The sequence below is a fragment of the Vombatus ursinus genome, unplaced genomic scaffold, assembly GCF_900497805.2.
Source record: "Vombatus ursinus unplaced genomic scaffold, bare-nosed wombat genome assembly UNPS02014832.1, whole genome shotgun sequence".
Lineage (NCBI taxonomy): Eukaryota > Metazoa > Chordata > Mammalia > Diprotodontia > Vombatidae > Vombatus > Vombatus ursinus.
Window position 1 is genome coordinate 44322445 of NW_020954610.1, and position 19484 is coordinate 44341928.

General features: G+C 36.4%; 1 protein-coding gene across 1 annotated transcript in view; it reads right to left on the reverse strand.

Annotated features, from left to right (window-relative positions):
* The window catches only part of SVEP1 (sushi, von Willebrand factor type A, EGF and pentraxin domain containing 1), a 318257-nt gene that overhangs the window by 102633 nt on the left and 196140 nt on the right, over positions 1 to 19484 (reverse strand). Inside the window, exons 19-24 of the mRNA XM_027839092.1 lie at positions 17353 to 17514; positions 14226 to 14317; positions 13509 to 13605; positions 9922 to 10035; positions 4637 to 4750; positions 1489 to 1690 (exon numbers count right to left, since the gene is read on the reverse strand). Of these exons, the coding sequence (XP_027694893.1) occupies positions 1489 to 1690; positions 4637 to 4750; positions 9922 to 10035; positions 13509 to 13605; positions 14226 to 14317; positions 17353 to 17514 (781 nt within the window). The remainder of the gene's footprint in view (positions 1 to 1488; positions 1691 to 4636; positions 4751 to 9921; positions 10036 to 13508; positions 13606 to 14225; positions 14318 to 17352; positions 17515 to 19484) is intronic.

Sequence of the window (19484 nt, forward strand, 5' to 3'; positions counted from 1 at the left end):
GACAACTCCCCACAAATGCCACCAGGTGGTGCTAGGAGATCAAGACCACTTTAATAAGGTAGAGGAAGACAGTCTGAGACCAGCTGGTCATACAGTCATGCGTTTGCAAATTAGGAAATTTCTGCATAACTACAGTGAGAAATCTGCCTCACAAGATACACCACAAATTCACAGAGAAGCAAAAATCTTTAATAATCCTGATTTATAATAAATGTAAAATATATATTATCTAAGCTTAAGGAAAATCACATTGACAGTTAAGTGAAAAACAAAGTGGAAGGGAGATGATACAAGGAGAGCAAGTAGGAGGACCTTTAAATTATCCAGTCCACTAGGTTGTAAGTAGCTGAACTATTTGTGTTAGCTGTGTATGTATAGAGAAAGAGTTCTAGGTAAGAGATGTTGTAAAGGAAGAGATGGAAAGATTTGGCAGCATATTAGATACATAGGATGAAGGAAAATGAAGAATCAAACATAACACCAAGAATACAAAGACTAGAATTTTTATATATACATATTCATAAATGTATATAAAATATAAATCAAAACAATAAATATGTGTGCATATATTTAATTTATAATCTAATATTGGATAAATAATCTGATCATAACTACATTATACTTTAAGAGTAATCAAGTCCAAGCTCATCAATTTATGTTTGAGGAAATGGAGCCCCAGGAAGTTATGTGGCTTACCAAAGGATATACATATAGTAAAGAGCAGCATTGAAATTTGAATCCAGATCCTGTGACCCTTTCCAGTGCTCTTTCCATAACATCACTCACCTCTTACTCAGTCTGCCATTTAAAATAACAAGAGTAATTCAAATTTATTTTATGAGATATTAAGTCATATGTGTTATGTTGGATATGCATAGGATGTAATTATATTTTGTGGAGAATGATTTGAAATATCTAAAGCTATGTAGTAGAGAGGTATGTTATCAGTCTGTGCTATATATTTAAACACAGGTCACATCAATAAAGAGAATGTTAACATAAATCTGAACTAGATCTGAACTAAAATTTTTGGGAAAATATAGTCAAAGTGTGTGCAGGGTGAGAGGATGTGAAAGGATTTGTAGGTAATTTGCAGAGTAGAGGAAAATACCCACCCTATTACATGAATACATACTATATATGGATGGGTCTTTCCTCTCTTGTTCTCTGTACTCATACCCCCCTCAAATAAAAGAAAAACCTCCACCAAATTAAAAAATGATAATATTAAGAAAATAAACTTAGTCAACACTTTCACAAAGAAATATTTTCAATTAAATTGTAAAAGATGATATACAAAGGAATGGTAAATCTTGAGAATGATCAGAAAATTAATTCACAGATTTAAATTGTGACTCTCTATTCCTCATCCTAGGAAAGTGCTTGAAAGGGAAGACAAGTCAAAGAAAAGAAGATTTTGGCAAAAGTAAAACAAACTTGAATCCTTCATGTGCTTTTTCATGAAATCAGCCAGTCCTGGCTTTTTACCTGAAGCTGTTGATGCCATCCTGGCAGGTTCCTCCATTCTTGCAGGGTCTACTGAGACATTCATCCACATTCTTTTCACACCAAGTACCCTGAAAACCAGGAAGGCATTTGCACAAAAACTTCCCTATCTGATCCTCACAAACTGCATTGTTCAAACATGGGTTGGATTGGCATTCATTGACTTCTGTTTCACAGTGAATGCCTGGCAAGGAAGGGATAGGAAAATGATGGTCAAAGGAATAATAGTAATTTACAACAACAACAACAATAATAATCAACCACACAGTATAGTTATTTTATCTACCTGTGAATAGTCTGTAGAACATTAAATATATATGCATAAAACATATATATGCATGTATGTGTGTACACATGTATACACACATATACACACACACATACATATACACACACGCATATGTATATATATGTGTGTGTGTATGTATATATATGTATATAAAATAGCAAGTTGTTCCTGGATGGTTTCTATCTGAATGCCCTTTAAAAAGACAAGAATAAGATGATGATGATGATATCCTTACAATTGTAGTAAAATACCACAATTTTAATAATATATTACAAATAGACTGGCAACATTAAAGCCAAGGAAAAGGAAGCTAAGTGACTAAGTAGACACACAGTACTGGATTTGGAATCTGAAATTGGATTTGTCTTTTTTGTTGTTGTTGTTTTTGTTTTTGTTAGGCAATGGGGTTAAGTGACTTGCCCAGGGTCACACAGCTAGTAAGTGTTATGTGTCCAAGGTCATATTTGAACTCAGGTCCTCTTGAATCCAGGGCCAGTGCTCCATCCACTGCGCCACCTAGCTGCCCCCTGGGTTTAAGTCTTGAGTCTATCATTTGCAGGCTGCATGACCTCGAAGCAAGTCACTTAACTTCTCTAAATTTACCTCTTCACCCACAGAATGGAGATAATAAAACTTAAGCTACTGAGATAGTGTACTTGAAAGCACTTTGTACCTGTAAAATGATCTGTAAGTGAGCTACTAACATATCTAATGGCATACAATCTAGTTCTTTAATAATCTATGACTTCAACCAACTTTTATTAAGTAGCCACTTCATAAAATCCACTGCACTGGTTGGTTAAGATGCAAAGGCAAAATAAGCTCAAGGTGCTTACATTCAAATTGGGCAGGAATAGAATAGGATGTGTTTACACATAACCATTAGATAAGGCAAAGGAGAGGCAGTCCAGAAAAAAGGCACTTTCATAATCCAAGGTGGGAGAAAGTAGCTTCAGGTAGAAGGGTCACAGGTGGCTTCTTGAAAGAGGTAGCACCATTGAAGTAAGAGAGATATTTTAACAGAATTGGGTTGAAGAAGAAGAGGTCCATTCAGGGCACTGGTGGTGGATGGTGTGAGCAAAGGTGAAAGAATAAGAGAGAACAGGATAAACATGAAGGACAATGATTGGTCCATTTTCTTTCTTTGGCATATAGACTATATGGGGGACAAAAAGTATTGTGAGATACTCAAATACAAAAAGGAACTGTGATTTCATGGGGAGAAGGAACTCCAAGGACTCCCGGTGTGGGCATTCCTTCGATCAACTCAGATTGTAGTTTATGTATGACTTAGTAGATAGATTCTAGGGAGTTATATATAACTTGCCCAGGGTCACAGAACTAGTAAGCAGTTTAGGTGAGCTTTGAATCCATGTCCTCCCAACTCCACGTTGAACATTCTGCCCACTGTACCATGCCATCTCTGACCTAAGAGTGGAAATTTAGGTTAGAACAGGATTCTAGGGGTTTTAGAATGACAAGGTCAGTAGTAGTCTGATTCAGTGGGCAGACATTGCAGGCTTTTGAGCAGAGCAGCAACATGACCAGAATGGTGCATTAGGAAGATTATTCAGACAATGGGGTGGATGGATTAGAAAAGGGAAAACACTGGAGATAGGAAGATAAATTAGGAGGCTGTTACAATAACCTAAGTACAAGATAATGGAGATATGAAAGAGGATAGCTATAGTGAAAGTTGGAAGGAGGGGTCAGATGAAATATATTGTGGAAGGTAGAATCAATAGCACTTTGCAACTGGTTGAATCTTGGGGTGAGGGTTTAGAGTGAAGGGAAGAGTCAAAGATGACCTTAAGGTTCTGTACTTGGAAGATGGGCATAGTTAGCCTAATTATCATCTCTGCTCTGTAACCCTCTTCAAAAGCCCCTTACCATCAATCCCTCTCTCTTTCTCTGCATTTGTCTCTTTTTAACTGCTGAAACACTTATTTGGTACAAAGCAAATGCTGTTTGTTTTGTTATTCATTCTTTTCTGTATATGTATTTTCTCCTCAACTATATTCTATATTCCTTGGAGGCAGTATATCCTCAGTGACTAACACAGTGCTTATTTAATAAATGTTTTATCATCATGATGTTGATCGCCCAATGATGCTTTGTTTCACTGTGTCCTAGGGCTAGGGTAGGGGGAAGTCTGCCTTATTGAAGTTTTACATCAAAGAGGGGAAAAAAGGTGATAGTTTCGATCAGTGGTAAGAGCAAAAACAGGGAGAGTCAGATGTCTTGATTTCAAATTCTGGTGCTGCCACTTATTACTTTTATTTCTTGGGGGCAAACTAGAACTCTTCTGAGCCTCAGTTTCCATATCTGTAAAATGAGAGGATTGGAATAAATCTCTGTGGTTTCTTCTAGCTCTGGATCAATGGTCTTAGGTGTTGAGTTGTGAGGACTCTTCTAACACAAAATCAATAACCCTGTGAATACAATTTACAGCAAATAAAGTGGATCTCAACAATTGGCTTATAATTGCTATGTAAGAATCCAAATCAGTAATGCCTGATTAATCTATAACATTTTGGGAAAAGCCCTCAGTTTATATTCTTAGATTTCTTTGGAAGCACTAATGACCACATCAATTATCTTCATCTCTCTTGTCTTCAGCTTTGCATGTGTCACCTTGATTCCGCATCTCATACACAGCACCTCTTGCATTCATCCATTTCAAAGGGCAAAAATTCAATTCAAATTCTAAGAAGCTGATCAACCTGTACAACTTTGTTTTAAGCTCTCACTTTAAAAAAAAGATGTTAAAAAAGTCTCACTATGAATGTAAACAAAAAGATCATCAGCAAACAGAAATGATAGAAAAGTTCAAATGCTTACCTTTGAATCCTCTCACACATGAGCAGTGATACCCATCAATACCATCGACACAAGTGGCTTTATTTAAACATGGGTTGGATCTACATTCATTTATATTTCCCTCACAGAGCTGACCTGCAAAGGATGTTCATTAGAAATCTGAAATAGCATCACCTACTTTTACTATATGCCTGAGATGTGCACCATATAATGCTAGTTTCTAGGAGAAATAGAAACATAAATAAGACATGGTTTCTGCCATTTTGGAGATTATCATAAAGCAGGAATGATAAGACGTGCATAAATATATAATTATGTGTAATGGAGAACTGGCCAATGAGGACCCAGTACTAATAGCACAGCTAGGTGGCCCAGGGTAAGCCTGCTTCTGGGCATGAGTAATGGAAGATCTTTATTGGCCAGTCCCTCACTACATATGGGATAACAATAATTCAGATGAGAAAATAAATGCACCAAAGATAATATAAAATGCTTTGAATGTGGAAAGAAAAAGGTAAGCTAAAGTATCTACAAATATTTATCACTGTATACCTTTAATTTGAGTCTTTAAAATGATGAAGACATTAAAGCTAAAGTTCCACTAACTTGAAAACTTTTAAGAAGCACCTTTTCTTCAAATGCTTTGTTTACAATCTTACTGTAGAACATGATTAAGCCAGTCAATTCATATCAAAGGTTTCTCTCTAAGTCTTTGGAGGTGGAATTGACAATTCTTCACCAAGAGAGAAGCCCTAAACCTGGGATCCTACTGCTTAAAAATAGGACTTATACTCATACCATGGAGGCTACCAGCTATCTGAGTGCATGCTAACTTCAAGAAAAGAGTCAATATGCCTATATTCTCAAATCATCTCATCATGTGGCACACAGCCATTAGCATAGACTGTTCATATCTTCATGTATTATTAGAAGGGACCTTGTAGACTCTTACAAAAGAGTTCATGGTTTAGTCTTATGAAACAGCAACCCTTTGAGCCCATCTCTATTGGAGAAGGTAAACACTAATGATGAACATGTTATCAATAAAAAAGTAAGAAAATAAATATTTTCCCCAAATCTTCTAATTTACCATATTCATCAGCTTTCCTAGCAAATCAAAACTCATCAACTTCTCGCTATAGAGACAGGTATCATCATCACCTACCATTTCTAGTTTGCTGTTTATTTATTTTTTTCTTTAGCAACATTTAATTTATTAAATGCAAGCCATAATTCACAGTACTTTTCAGCCTACTTATATTTACCATCCATTTTTTGTTTGTGTTTCAGTCACTTACTATTTTGATTATATTGACATCATGGTGTTCTAGTATTCACATCCATATAGCATCTCTAGGAAAATGCTAGTTTTAAGAAGATGGGATTTTGTAGCAGGGAGAGTCTTGGCATCAAAGAAAATGCTATGCTATTTCTCAAATGTGATCCAGACTGAACTCCTATTTCTCTTTGATGTTGGACCTAGCACATTGTCCCTTGAGGACCTAGAGGGCCATATGTGGCCTCAAGGCCACAGGTTCTCCACTCCTGACCTAGCAGATTGTCACTCTCTCTCAACTAACATGGACATGTGTGTGTGTGTGTGTATGTGTGTGTGTGTGTGTGTGTGTGTAGGAATATGGATTGGATCAGTCATTTTTCTGGTATAGGGAGCTCCCTTATAAGAAAACTTCATTTACTAATAAGTTTGCAGCTACTCTACTTTTAGTCTTAGATAGTCACCTGGCCCACTAGATTGGTAAATGACTTGTTCAGGGTCATACAGCTGGCACATGTCAGTTTGAACACTTGAACTCAGATCTTACTGGTTTTGAGATTGGCTCTCTTTCCTCTATATTGTCTCTGCCTTCTTTCTGTCTTGCTCTCTTCACACCCACATCCATATCCACACACGTATACAGAGATACATATATATGTGTGTGTGTATATGTACATATGTATATCTATATATATATGTATCTATCTAGACATATATATGTATCTATAGATATATAATCCCAAAATATTAGTGCAATTTAAAACTTAAAAAGTTTTAAAGTTTAAAACTGCACCAAGACTTTTGGGGATACCCTGTATACATATACACACATACATTACCCCCTCATATACCCACATGTATATACAGGTGTGTATGTGGGTATATATACATTCTACATATATGTATATGTGTGTTTATCATGCAAAAATAATGATACTTTGCTTGCAAAAAAATGGTAGCTGAAAGTTCTATCATTTATCAACTTAAGCTTTTAATTTGAGTCAGTTAAAGTAATGGACTACTCATCCGACTGCATGTCCTCAGCTGGACAATGACATTTTTCACCAACTTCTTTTTTTTGCATGAATGGTTAGGCAGATTTATTTTAAGTAAATAGATTTTACTGAGGAGGCTTTGTCATATTTGGGGCCTCTGTGCAATCAGTCCATCATCTGGAGAACCTCCACATCGTGGGGGATATTACTAGCTTTGTCTTTGATGTGAGAATTTGCTAACCAACATCATCAAAGACATTTTCTAAGAGCATATTCCATTTAGCCAAAAGTTTAGATTGTGACAGGGGTAAAATTGAGTGAGAACCTTCTTTTTCTTGTAAAAACAGAGTCTGAACTTCTGTATTGCAATTAAACATAGGAGCCCTTAACCTTGGGTTTGTGAATCTGCATTTAAAAGACATTTTGATATCTGTATTTCAATATAATTGGTTTCCTTTGTAATCCTATGCATTTAAAAACATTCTTCTGAGAAGAGGTCTACAGGCTTCACTTGACTGCCAAAGTGTGTGTCCCATGACATAAAAAATGTGAAAAACCACAAATTAGAAAGGTAGCCTTAATTGCACACACAATTATGTGTCCTTCACTAATGTCCTTCTCTGATGTCTCATTGTGGCATGGAGGTGACTTTGCATTCTTGAAGCCTGTGCCAACAAATCACAAGCTCTGGAAAGTCTTACCAAGCTGGTCTACACAGGGTCTGGCAATGAAGAGTGTGTCTGCCTGCCAAAGTCCAGCCTAAGTGGAGAGCAGCCCATCAAGAGAAGGTAATGAATGTTTTGACCATAATAATCCTGCTTCTTCATAATCCTGGGCAAATCACTTAACCTCACGGGCTCTCAGCTTTCCCATGTGTAGAATGAGGAAGTTAGGCTAGAGCAGAGGTTCTGAATCTGGGGGTCTATGATAGATTTCAGGGGGTCTATGAACTTGGATGAAAAAAATAATATGTTTATTTTCACTGAATTCCAATTGCAATGTAGTATTTCCTTCAATTATTTAAAAATATCATTCTGAGCAGGGGTCCATAGATTTCACCAGACTGACACAGGGGTCCGCAGAAAAAGTTAAGAGTCTCTGGACGAGAGGATCTGCTAACAAAAATGGAAGTGCAGACCTGGGCAGGGGAGAAGGAGGTTTCCTCCCATAAAATGGAAGTTGTTGAGAGCTCTATAAACTGACTTTTCAAGACGTTAGCAGTGCCTGCTCCACATGAGTGCACTGCTGATAATAACTGTGTAAGTGAATATGAAAATGCATACATGTGTAAAAGAATAACTGTGTGCATACTTGGACATATTGTGTATATGCATGGTGAGATCAATGGAGCTTTACTGGCATATAGGATATATGAAAATATCAAATCAGCAGTGCCATAGAATACCAGGGAAAGGATCAGTTAGGACAAGTTAATAAGAATAGAATTATGGGAAGGGGGAGGGGAGAGGGAAAGGAGGAAAGAGGGGAAAGGGAAAGGGAGGAATAGGGAAGGGGAGGAGAGGGGTAAGGAGAAAGGAAAAGAAGGAAGGAGGAGGAGGAGGAGGGGAAAGAGAGAGGAGGAGGGAGGGAAGTAAAGAGGAAAGAAGAGAGGGAGAGAGAAAAGAAGAGGGAGATAAAGGGGGAAAGAGGGAAAGGGGGACAGAAAGGAGGATAGGGAGGAGGAGAGTGGGAGGAGAGGGGGGAAGGAGAAAGAGGAATAAAGGAGGAGGGAGGGGAAGGGAGGAAGAACAGGAAGGAGAGAGAGGGGAAGGAAAAGGGGAGGGGAAGAGGGAAGAAGAGGGAGCTTTCATTAGAAAAGACAATTAGGTGGAATTTATTTAAGTGAATGCTTCAGTGTAGTACAGTGGAAAAAATAGTAGACCAGGATTTAAATTCTAACTCTGCCACTTATAACTATGTAACTTTGAACAAGTCAGTTAACCTCTCTGAGTCACCTGTAAAATGAAACAGTTGTGACAAATGACTTCTTAAGTCCCTTCAAGGTCTGAATCTGTGATCTAGTAGATGAATTACTTTTCCAAGCCTTTGCTACGAAATTCATTTGTGAAGGCTGACACTCCCAAATAAAGTCACTATTTTTATATGGCCTCAAAGTGGAGAAATATAAACTCAAGGTGGGTTCAAGTATATGATTACAGCTATTAAAGAAAGATTTTTTAGTCTTCTCTTATATGCCTATAGTTCTATTTTTCCTTCTAAATTGTTTTTGTTTGAGAAGCTATTAGTACCTCATCCCTTGAAAAATCTTTAAGGTATATTATGTTATGTTATGTTTTTATAATATGTGGTATACTATACTGCATATTATATTTTGTAACATATGATACAATATATTGTATATTATATTTTATAAGGTATGATACAATGTATTATATATTACATAATATTAAAAGGATATTAGAAAGTAGACCATATGACATTTAAAAATCTATGCTTAAGTTATATTCTGATAATTATAAAGTCATACCTTATTTCAATAATTCCATCACCAACACCCTAACTACAATTAAAATGGAACTGAACGAGGCAGCTGCCATGTTACAAATCCTTGTGAGCCAAACTATTTTAATAGGGGTGGAAGGTGCAAATCTCTACTCTGACCATGAAGCAAAACAAAAATAAATGAGTTAAGCAAAATGATATTTCGTGGTAAAGGTGGGGAAAATAACTCTTAGACGTGGAAAGAATGCAAATCCCTGGGAATGAAAAATATTGTATAAAGTACCTTTAGGCTATGCTGTGTGGCGAGATAAATGCATGCATGTGGGCACCTTGGGGATTTAAAAAATATTTTTGAAGTAGTTTCAAGTAGTCTCATAAGAGTTACTTTGCTCTTCTCTTTTGAAAAAAAAAGTAATAAAAGATTCTGAGTAATTTAAAACAGGAAACCATGCTTCTTGATCTAAACTTGTAAAAAACAAAAGACCAACTCAGAAATGTTTTCTCAGAATGCCATTTCCACTTTATGTCAGCAGTGCCATGAATTTGAAAAACCTGTGTCATTGTTCCATTACCTGTGTAACCTGCTGGGCATTGACAAGTGAACATGCCAGTACCGTCTTTGCACACTCCATTGTTGAGGCAAGGTGATGAACTGCACTCATCCATATCTACTTCGCACTTTAAGCCTGTAATGCAAAACAAACAGCATTGAGGGGCAAGAGACAATAATATGGAGCTTTACAGTTAACAAAACACTTTCCTCACCCCCTGAGGTAGGGCATGGAGATATCCTGACCTCCATTTTACAGAGAGGGGAAATGGAGTCTCAGAGAAGGTGACATGCCCAAGGTCACATAGCTAGTAATTGGCAGAGTTAGAACTCAAACTGAGGTGTCCAAATCTCCAAGTCTAATCGTTTTTCCTGTCCACCATGTTTTCTCTCCACCTCCCCCATCTATGTAACTATTTACATGGCACACTGTGTGTCTTTACAACAGCCCTGAGAGACAGGTAGCAGAGCTATAATTATCTCCATTGTACAAATGAGGAAACAGTCTCTGAGAAGCTGTGACTGATGAGAAACAGAAGGATCAAGAACATTGGAGGCCAAATATTATTGTTTCCCACTTACCCAAATTAGCAGAGGTAGCCTTTAGGATTGCCATGATTAATTTCTGACTGATCTGCTTTTGTATGTATAGAAACATAGTTCAAAAGACTTTGAGGCAGATCGGGGCTAGTGGATGTTTCACTGGATTTGGAGTCAGGTAGACCTGAGTTCAAATCCAGCCTCAGACAGTTAGTAGTCATATGAACTTGACAAACCTGCTTGAACCTCAAGTTTCCTCATCTTTAAAATGTACATAAGAATATCACACAATTCATGACGATTAAATAAGAGAACATAGATAAAATGCTTTACCTTATGCTGATATATACATGTTAGTTGTTATTATGTTTTATAGAAGTTAATTAATATTACTTAGTATTAATTAATATTAAATAGTTTTAATACACTCACAGCCTTGAGGGGTAATCTATTTTTTCCTCAGCTTTCTCCTTCGCTACTTTTATTGTGATTTTTTTTAGTTGACTTTTTTCACATCCAAAGCTCTTATAGCATTTTGACATCTATCTGTCTGTCTATATCTATATCTATCTATCTATTTATTTTTGTGGCTTTTTGGTGAGGCAATCAGGGTTAAGTGACTTGTCCAGGATCACACAGCTAGTAAGTGTCAAGTGTCTGAGGCCAGATTTGAACTTAGGTCCTCCTGACTCCAAGGCCAGAGCTCTATCTACTGTACCACTTAGCTGTCCCACATCAATGTATTTTCCTATGGAAGTCATGCCAACAGTTGAGGCTAAAGCACAATTATAATTTTGAAGACAAGATCCAACAGGGATGGGCACAGTGGCATTAGATTGCAAAAGTGCACAAAAGTGTTTATACTGACTTATTATATTATGATATTCTGCCACCTTGAAAGATCTCTGATTTCACTGATCTTGGTACTCTCTCCACTTATGCAGACCTTAATACAATCCATATATTTTTAGCCTACATGATTCCTGGTCCTGTTTTTCCTCTCCAAAAAAAATCTTTAGAGAGTTTGCCAATTGGCCTTCCTCTTACTCAGATCTGATTCAGTCTCACAACTTACAACAAAGTAAGTCATTTAGAAATTATAATTTTATTTTAAAAATTACGTTTTAGGGGCCTTTTTCTGTCTGCACTCTAGGACTGTTGGTATTTTCATGCTCTGTCTCTAGCATTGGTCATAAATAAAAGATGGATTAAAAATAAAACAAAATATAAATGCAACTTCTTGGTGTAGACATAGCCCCAGGTGACATTGTTTTGCAAGATTACAGCCCTGTTTATGACTTCATAGATAAGTATTATGGTCACTTGAGGTACATACAAGTTAAGCGACTTGGCCTCAGGCCACCCAAGTAATGGCTTCGGAAGCTAGATTTGAATCCAGTTTTTCTGGACTCCAAGCCCAGTTCCTCCACAGTACATCATGCTGTGTCTTTACAATTTATATCAATAAAGAAAAAAATATATTCACCTAAAAGTAATACACACACACACACACAACTGTCCTTTGTTTTCAATGATGATCCTACTTTAAGATCATTATTTTGTTTTTAATAATTCATCATAAATTTAATATTAAAAACCCACACAGGGAATTAAACTTGCTTTGTCATTATATGTTGAAATAAATCAATTTCAATGCATAATATATCATGACTTCTCAGTTATTCCCCATCTCCTTCAGGATTCTTTCTTCATACATTTCCATTCCATTCCCTTTTCTTTTCTGTAGTGGTCCTACATTTGCTTTTTTGCTTTGAATGATTTCATATGGGTCTCTCTATATTTCTGATGTTCCTTATACTTATTGATCTTAATTGTATCATATCAGACCATTGCATTACTGTTCAATAATTTATTTAACCACTTCCCTATTATTTGACGTTTAGGTTTATTTCCTTTTTTTATTAAACTTATAAATAATGTTAGTATTAAAATCTTTGAATAGCTATTTAAAAAAAATAACACTCAAGTATATATCCCTAACAACAGGATTCTTGAATCAAAGACAAGTTTTTTTGTAAGTCTTACTATTTACTGCCAGATTACTTTCCAAAAAGATTCTAATAATTTGCAATTCTACTAGTGTGTTCCTGTTCCTTCATAGTCTTGCCAGCACTGAATTTCATTATTTTTTGCTAAGATGATAGGTATGGAGTTGGTACCTCCAAGTTGTCTGAATTTGTATTTTGGATTATTAGTGAAGTTGACAATTTTTTAAATGATTGTTAATAGTGTTTTTCCTTCTATTTTTTTAGACCAACCTGTGAATTCCTTGGTATAGGAAACTCCCAGTGAGGAACTCCCTCTACCAACGCATATAAGCACCTAACTCAACAACTTGTAATCCTAGAGATTTCCTGGACCATGAGAGGTTAAATGACAGGGTCTCACAGTCAGTATGTGTCATATGCAGGACTTGACATAAAGTCTCCTTGGTTCTGAGGCTGGCTCTTCATCTACTATGCCACATTGCCTCAACAGCCTCTCTATATTCATAGACGTTCATAGCCTTTAACTATCTATTAGAGACTGGGATTTATTACGTGATGTTTTTAAAAATTCCTTATATATTTTAGATATCAACTTTTTATCTATAATATTTGTAAATATTTTCTAATGTGTTATTTTTCTTTTGATTACATTTATGTCTACATATATGTATATACACAAACATATATGTATATTTTGTTTTCTTGATGCTCTGCTTTTGAGTGTGGTCATAACAGCTAAAATGGGCCACTAGTCTTTTACGGATCGAGCACATGTGAATTTGTTCTGTGTTAGAACAAAAACCTTAGGCTTGACCTGACACACTGGGAAACAAAAAGGTACAACTTGAAATATAAATAGGGCTTGATTCCTTTATACGTCCACTCCCCAACATGAAATTGCCCTCAACTGATTCTGGTTTATCAGATTGGAATGTTTACTCATGTTCTAAAATAATCCCTTATAATTTGTATTATGCTTAACTTAAGAGTGTTTTTATGATGTCTCATGCTACAGGCAACATTTTCACATTGCCACACATGAAATGAAATTTTAATTTACCTGTAAATCCAGGCAGGCAGATGCAAATATATCCCCGTCCTACTTGTTGGCAGGTTCCACTATTATGACATGGATTTAGAAAGCATTCATGGAAAACCTGTCCATAATAGAAATTAGATGTCAGAAATGTCACACACATAAACAAAATTATCACCAGACAATCTATTATGAGCCATGGTCATTTTTTTTGAGGGGATACCTGGCTAATTGTTTCAGACTTTATCACCTGTCACTTGTACATCTTGGGCCCTTTACAGAATAAATGGACTTCACCAACATGTTCCCCAAAACTTGATTTGAGAATGTTGACTCAAGCCAACATGTTTATGTCCACTAGGCTGAATATCAGGAGGGCTATAAACTGATTGGATAATGATAAGATGTAGGGTTACCACATTTTGGTATGAAGCCCCAAAAGAGATGGAGGGTAGACTGCCACAATAAATTATCCTGCTATCTCTCCAAGTAGGAATGTTGTTTTTTGATCCAGCAGTACTAAAAGCTAAGGAATTGATGGGGCCAAACTTGGTTAACTCAGTTTGGTTATTAAGACTACCAAAATAATTACTCATTCTTACTGATCAGTGAAAAAACAGTTGATTTAGGATAGCATGAGCTATTTAGGATAGCATGAGAGATTATGCTTCTGGCACTTTCTTATATCACACTTAAGTAGATTTTTTGGTCAGAAAAAAAAAATTAGATGAAATTTCTTGCCTGGCTGCTGACTTCATACTTCTTGGTGATATGTCCAGGAGAGGCTGACAACATGATACTTTCCTCTGCTGCTGAAAAAGTTGAACTAAAACCTAGGGAGAACGTACAGGAAAACAGTTTATTTTATACAATTCAGAAAAAACACACTAACATTAGATTTTCTGAATCTCTAATTAGGTGTTGTGTTCCATAAAACTTGGAAGGAAGTATATATGTGGAAATAAACCCTTAAGTGGGCAGATCAAAAATTTGTAAAGGAAATCAACAAAGATAAAGAGATGGGAATTAGAACAATATAATTCAATAAGTGTGTCCATGTAACCCTCCATTATAGTACTAGCATCATGCCTCATTGTGTCACAAAAGTGACTCTGGGATCTAGACGGCTCTGACAGTGAAGTGAAAATGCTAGCTGATCCTATCAACCTGTAAAGGTTTCAAGTGTGGGCTAAATAACAGATTGAATCTTTATTTAGCAAATTTTCAAGAGGCATCACTAGGAGGCTTCTGGCCAGTCAACAATGGCTGGAATTACCCTTTATATGTTGAGCAACATTTTCATTTAGCCATTCATTCATTCTTTTTTTCATTCATTCATTCTTACAGGCCCTATTGCCTGCCACCAAGCAAACCTTCTCTAGGCATGGAGGACAGGGGATTAAGCCTAGTCAGCACAATTTAAATAGATAGTTTTTGACTGACTCTGAAACACACTTGTCACCATCACTTATTCCTTACAGTAGTAAGGAGCAGAGGCCTTGAATTCAGAACAATGGAGAGGACTGTCAGTGCTTCCACTGGCCAAAAAGGAAAAAGACTAAGACCTCAGCATTGTGAATGTTGTAGTCTCACCTCTCCTTCCATCCTCAATGAGCTTCTTTGCCTATGTAATTTGTCTCAAAAATCTTAGGGCAGTTTTAAGTTTTAATAACTTCAGAAGTCTAAATGCTACAAACTTTTAAAAAAACAACATTTGAAAGGTTGATTATTTACAATTTAAAAATATCTGTCATTAAAATTCAGCATAGCCATTGTCTTATGTTTTATCACTTTTTGAACTTTCTAAAAACTTTTGTTAGCTACTTAGTCAGTTGATAAAAAAAAGGACTGCATTTGTTATCCTAGCCTTAAGATCATCCAAAGAATGAGGTTTTGATGCACACATGATGGTTTTGATATGACTCCACTAGAAAAAGTCTAATGGAGATAGATCAGGTGGTTGAAGTATCCCATGCAGTAGATAGAGTACTGGGCCAGATGTTAGAAAAACCTGGGTTCATGGGGGCAAGTAGGTGGCACAATGGATGGAGCACTGGCCCTGGAGTCAGGAGGACCTGAGTTCAAATTTGGCCTCAGACACTTGATGCTTACTAGCTATGTGACCTTGAGCAAGTGACTTAAACCCATTTGCCTAGCCCAAAAACAAAACAAAAACCTGGGTTCAAATCCAGTCTCAGACACATACTAGCTATGTTACCCTGGGCAAGGCACTTAATCTGTTTTGGCCTTAGTTTCCTTAATTGTAAAATGGGGATAATAATAACACCTACCTCCCAGAGTTGTAAGAATCAAATGAGATAATATTTGAAAATTACTTAGCACAGTGCCTGACACACAGTAGATATTACATAAATGTTTACTCTCGCCCTGACTCCCTTTCTTCCCCTACCAAGGGGAGTTTCTCTACTATTTCACTCATCTAAGAGTATTATCCTTAAAATTAAGTTTAAATTGAAAAATTATTTAAAACTTCTGAACCAAATATTGAAACGATTAAATTTTCAAATTATGTTTTCTCTAAGTCTGTCTAGCCTTTGTGCTTCTGAAGTTATTAAAACTCAAAAGTACACTAAGACTTTTGGGACAGTGTATGCCAGACACTACCTCTTCATTCTTTGCTTATCATTGCAATGAGGCTACCTGATACACAGTACCAGATCCATTCCTCCTGCCATGCTTACTCACATATAGGTACAGGAAAGAGAACTGGATTTGGAGTAAGAGAATTTGGTTTCAAATCCTAGTTCTGTTACATCATCTAAATCATAGCCTTAATCAAAAGTATTTGCCTTCATCGAATGAATAAAACATGACATCAAAGTGGTGCAGTGGATAGGGTACCAAGGCCTAAAGTCAGGAAGACTCATTTTCTTGAGTTTAAATCTCAGATACCCGCTACTGAACAACAACAATGAATAAAATATATATGCTTTAACTTGGTAATCAAGTGCTTCCACAATCTGGCTCTAAACTCCTCTATCTCACACAACTTCTCTCATGAAGGCTATGCTCCAGCCAAACCAGAAAATTTCTTCAAATTTTCTCACATTTCCCACCTCCATGCCTTTGCCTGTGTCACTTCCTAATGCTGGAAGGTCCTCCTTCCTCTACTTCAATGACCAAAATCCTAATCAAGGCTCATTTTAAACACATCTTTCTCCCTAATTTCCCCCAAGCAGAAGGGAGCTCTCCCGCTCTCCTCTGAACTCTTACAGCCCTTTGGTACTCTGTACTTTGTACTCACCCCAGTCTATTTTGTATTATATTTAGTTGAACATGGTTAACATGTTCACGATGTTAAGCTTCAGTGTGGATGGTCACTATGTCTTGTTCATACTTTTATCCTTTAGTGTCTAGTCCAAAGCCTTGTATCCTACAGGTACTTAAGTGATTGTTGAATTGAAGTGAATTAAAGAAATCTTCTGAATTCCATAAATAAGTCTAGCTACCCAAACCATCTCCTGACTCTTTTACTTCCAGAATTTTGGAGTCTTCACACTGGGTATTTCCTATACCAATGAAATCATAGGTATGATTTTTAAAAATTCAAAAATAATCTCCTCCAATATCTTGAATATATGTACACTTTAAATCTTCCCTCTTCCCACCCCCCAGCAGAGGCTGTCCATTTATCTCTTTATGTTCTCAATGCTGAATATAGTGCTTAGAATACAGGAGATTTCATACATTGATTAATTGATTCTAATAAAGAGAAGAGGTATATATGAGTAAGGACAGCCATGATCATAGCTAAGTAGAATCCCATGAGAGTGGGAGCCCAGCCACAGTTTATCAGTATCCCCAGTGAGATACAATGCTGAATAATGAGATCATGTTATCAGCTTACTTGAACAATCTGTGATGGATCTCGCCCCGGTGATTGTTGTTGTTCCATAAAAAGGACAAGAAAGGCAGAAGGACTTTCCAGGGTTGGGTTGATAATAGTCTCTGGGACACGGATAACATGGCTTGATGCCAGAGCGGGAGAATTCTCCTATTGGACAAGGTACTGTAAAAGGGGGAAAAATCAGTTAAAAAAAAAAGTCGTTTCCTAAACATTAACAAAAATTCATGGCATGATCTTAAGAAGTCAGCCACTGCCTATTTTAGCAGAATATCATTCTTCTCTTGGTAGAATCATTTTTCTCTGGATCCCTTAAAAATGCCATAAAGGTATATTACATTCCACAGGGAGAAGAATATCATCATCAATACCCATTTTTCATGCTAAAAAAGACTACAGAAAATGAACAAATTCCTCAACTGTCCCTTCTGAGATGAACTCAGTGGAAATGAAAGCATATTTCTCAGAGAAATTCCCAAAGTACAGAATGCACAATTACTGAACACTTCAATCATTTTACCTGTTTGTGATGGCTTCCCTCCCCCCACTACTAAAGTATAGTATTTCTAAATGGTGTCAAGTATTTGAAATATACTTTAACTGGAAATTCAAATCTCTTCTGTACAAATTAATTTAAAATGTCTATAGAGAATGAGAAAAGGAAAGGACTCCAGGATAATGATTGCTTTCTCTTCCAAGGAGAAGAAAGCTGGTCTCTTCTATTTGTTTGTTTTCCATTTGAAGAGAGGAGCTCTGTTTTTCATCCTCAAATTTTCTTCACTTAAAGTCAGAAAGCCCTGAGGATGACCCCATCCAACGTACTGCTGGTCTGTTTACAGAAACAAGTAAGCTTCTTGTGAAAATAATTTGTTTGTTCCTGTTGACAGTATAAATAAATACATTGGCTAGGTGCTGCCATCAATCACACTGATACTCAAATACATTGATAGCATTACGACCCTTGATAACATCCAGTTATTTAGTCCAACCAAGGCCTACAAAACAGAATTTCATGGAACCCGTGCAGTAGAGAAGGAAAATTCTGTTTAGTAATAGAATAAAAGAATACGCTTTTAAACTCATTCAATGACTTTTCATAATTCTTCACACCAGGCAATGAATGTTCACTGTCTTTGGAATTCTTTACTATCTTAGGAATTCACAATGTCTCTTTGAATTATAGATTAAAATTGTTTTCTAACTGTAAGGAATTCTTTTAAAAATCAGCCAATCATATTATATCATCCTTTGTTTCCTTTCCTACAAAGTAATTTTCCTAATACACAACTCTGATCACATACTCATTTTCAAAAATTTCAAATGATTCTTGCTCTACCAAATGAAGTCTATGCTCTATAGTCTGGCATTTAAAACCCTCTATACTCCAATGTGCTTCTCTAGACTTAATGTTAAATTAGACCTCTTTGTGTGCTATATGCTACTGCCAAAACCTACATGCTTTCACTCATGACATGACCTGTGACTGGAATTGCATCTCATTACTCCCACAGCCTCTGATTACTAGAATCCTAATTATTCAAGAACCTACTCAAATGCTACCTACTCCATTCTTTCATGCCCCTGGCTAGAAATTTTGTTCCCCTTCCTCTGAATTTTCTATGATATACTTGTGCCTATGATACACAGAGCGCCTGACCCTGGAGTCAGGAAGACTCATCTTCTTGAGTTCAAATCTGGACTCAGAAACTTACTAGCTGTATGACTCCAGGCAAATCACTTAACCCTGTTTGCCTCAGTTTCCTCCACTCTGTAAAATGAACTAGAGAAGGAAATGACAAACTACTCGAGTATCTTTGCCAAGAAAACCCCAAATAGGGTCATGAAGAGAAGGATATGACTGAATGACTGAACAACAACAAAATGATATACTTTTTAAACTTATTTTTACTTTTAAAAAAATTTTAAATTAAATTTATTTTTGCATTTTACTTATAATTTGCTTTATTTGGAATCTTTTTGTGTATATCTCATATTGCCTTAACCCCACTAAACCACAAAATCATTTAGGCATTCATGGTTTGTGCCTTAACAATGTTTTTATCTCTGTCAGTGCTGAGACAGAGAGAGAGAGAGAGAGGGAGAGAGAGAGAGAGAGAGAGAGAGAGAGAGAGAGA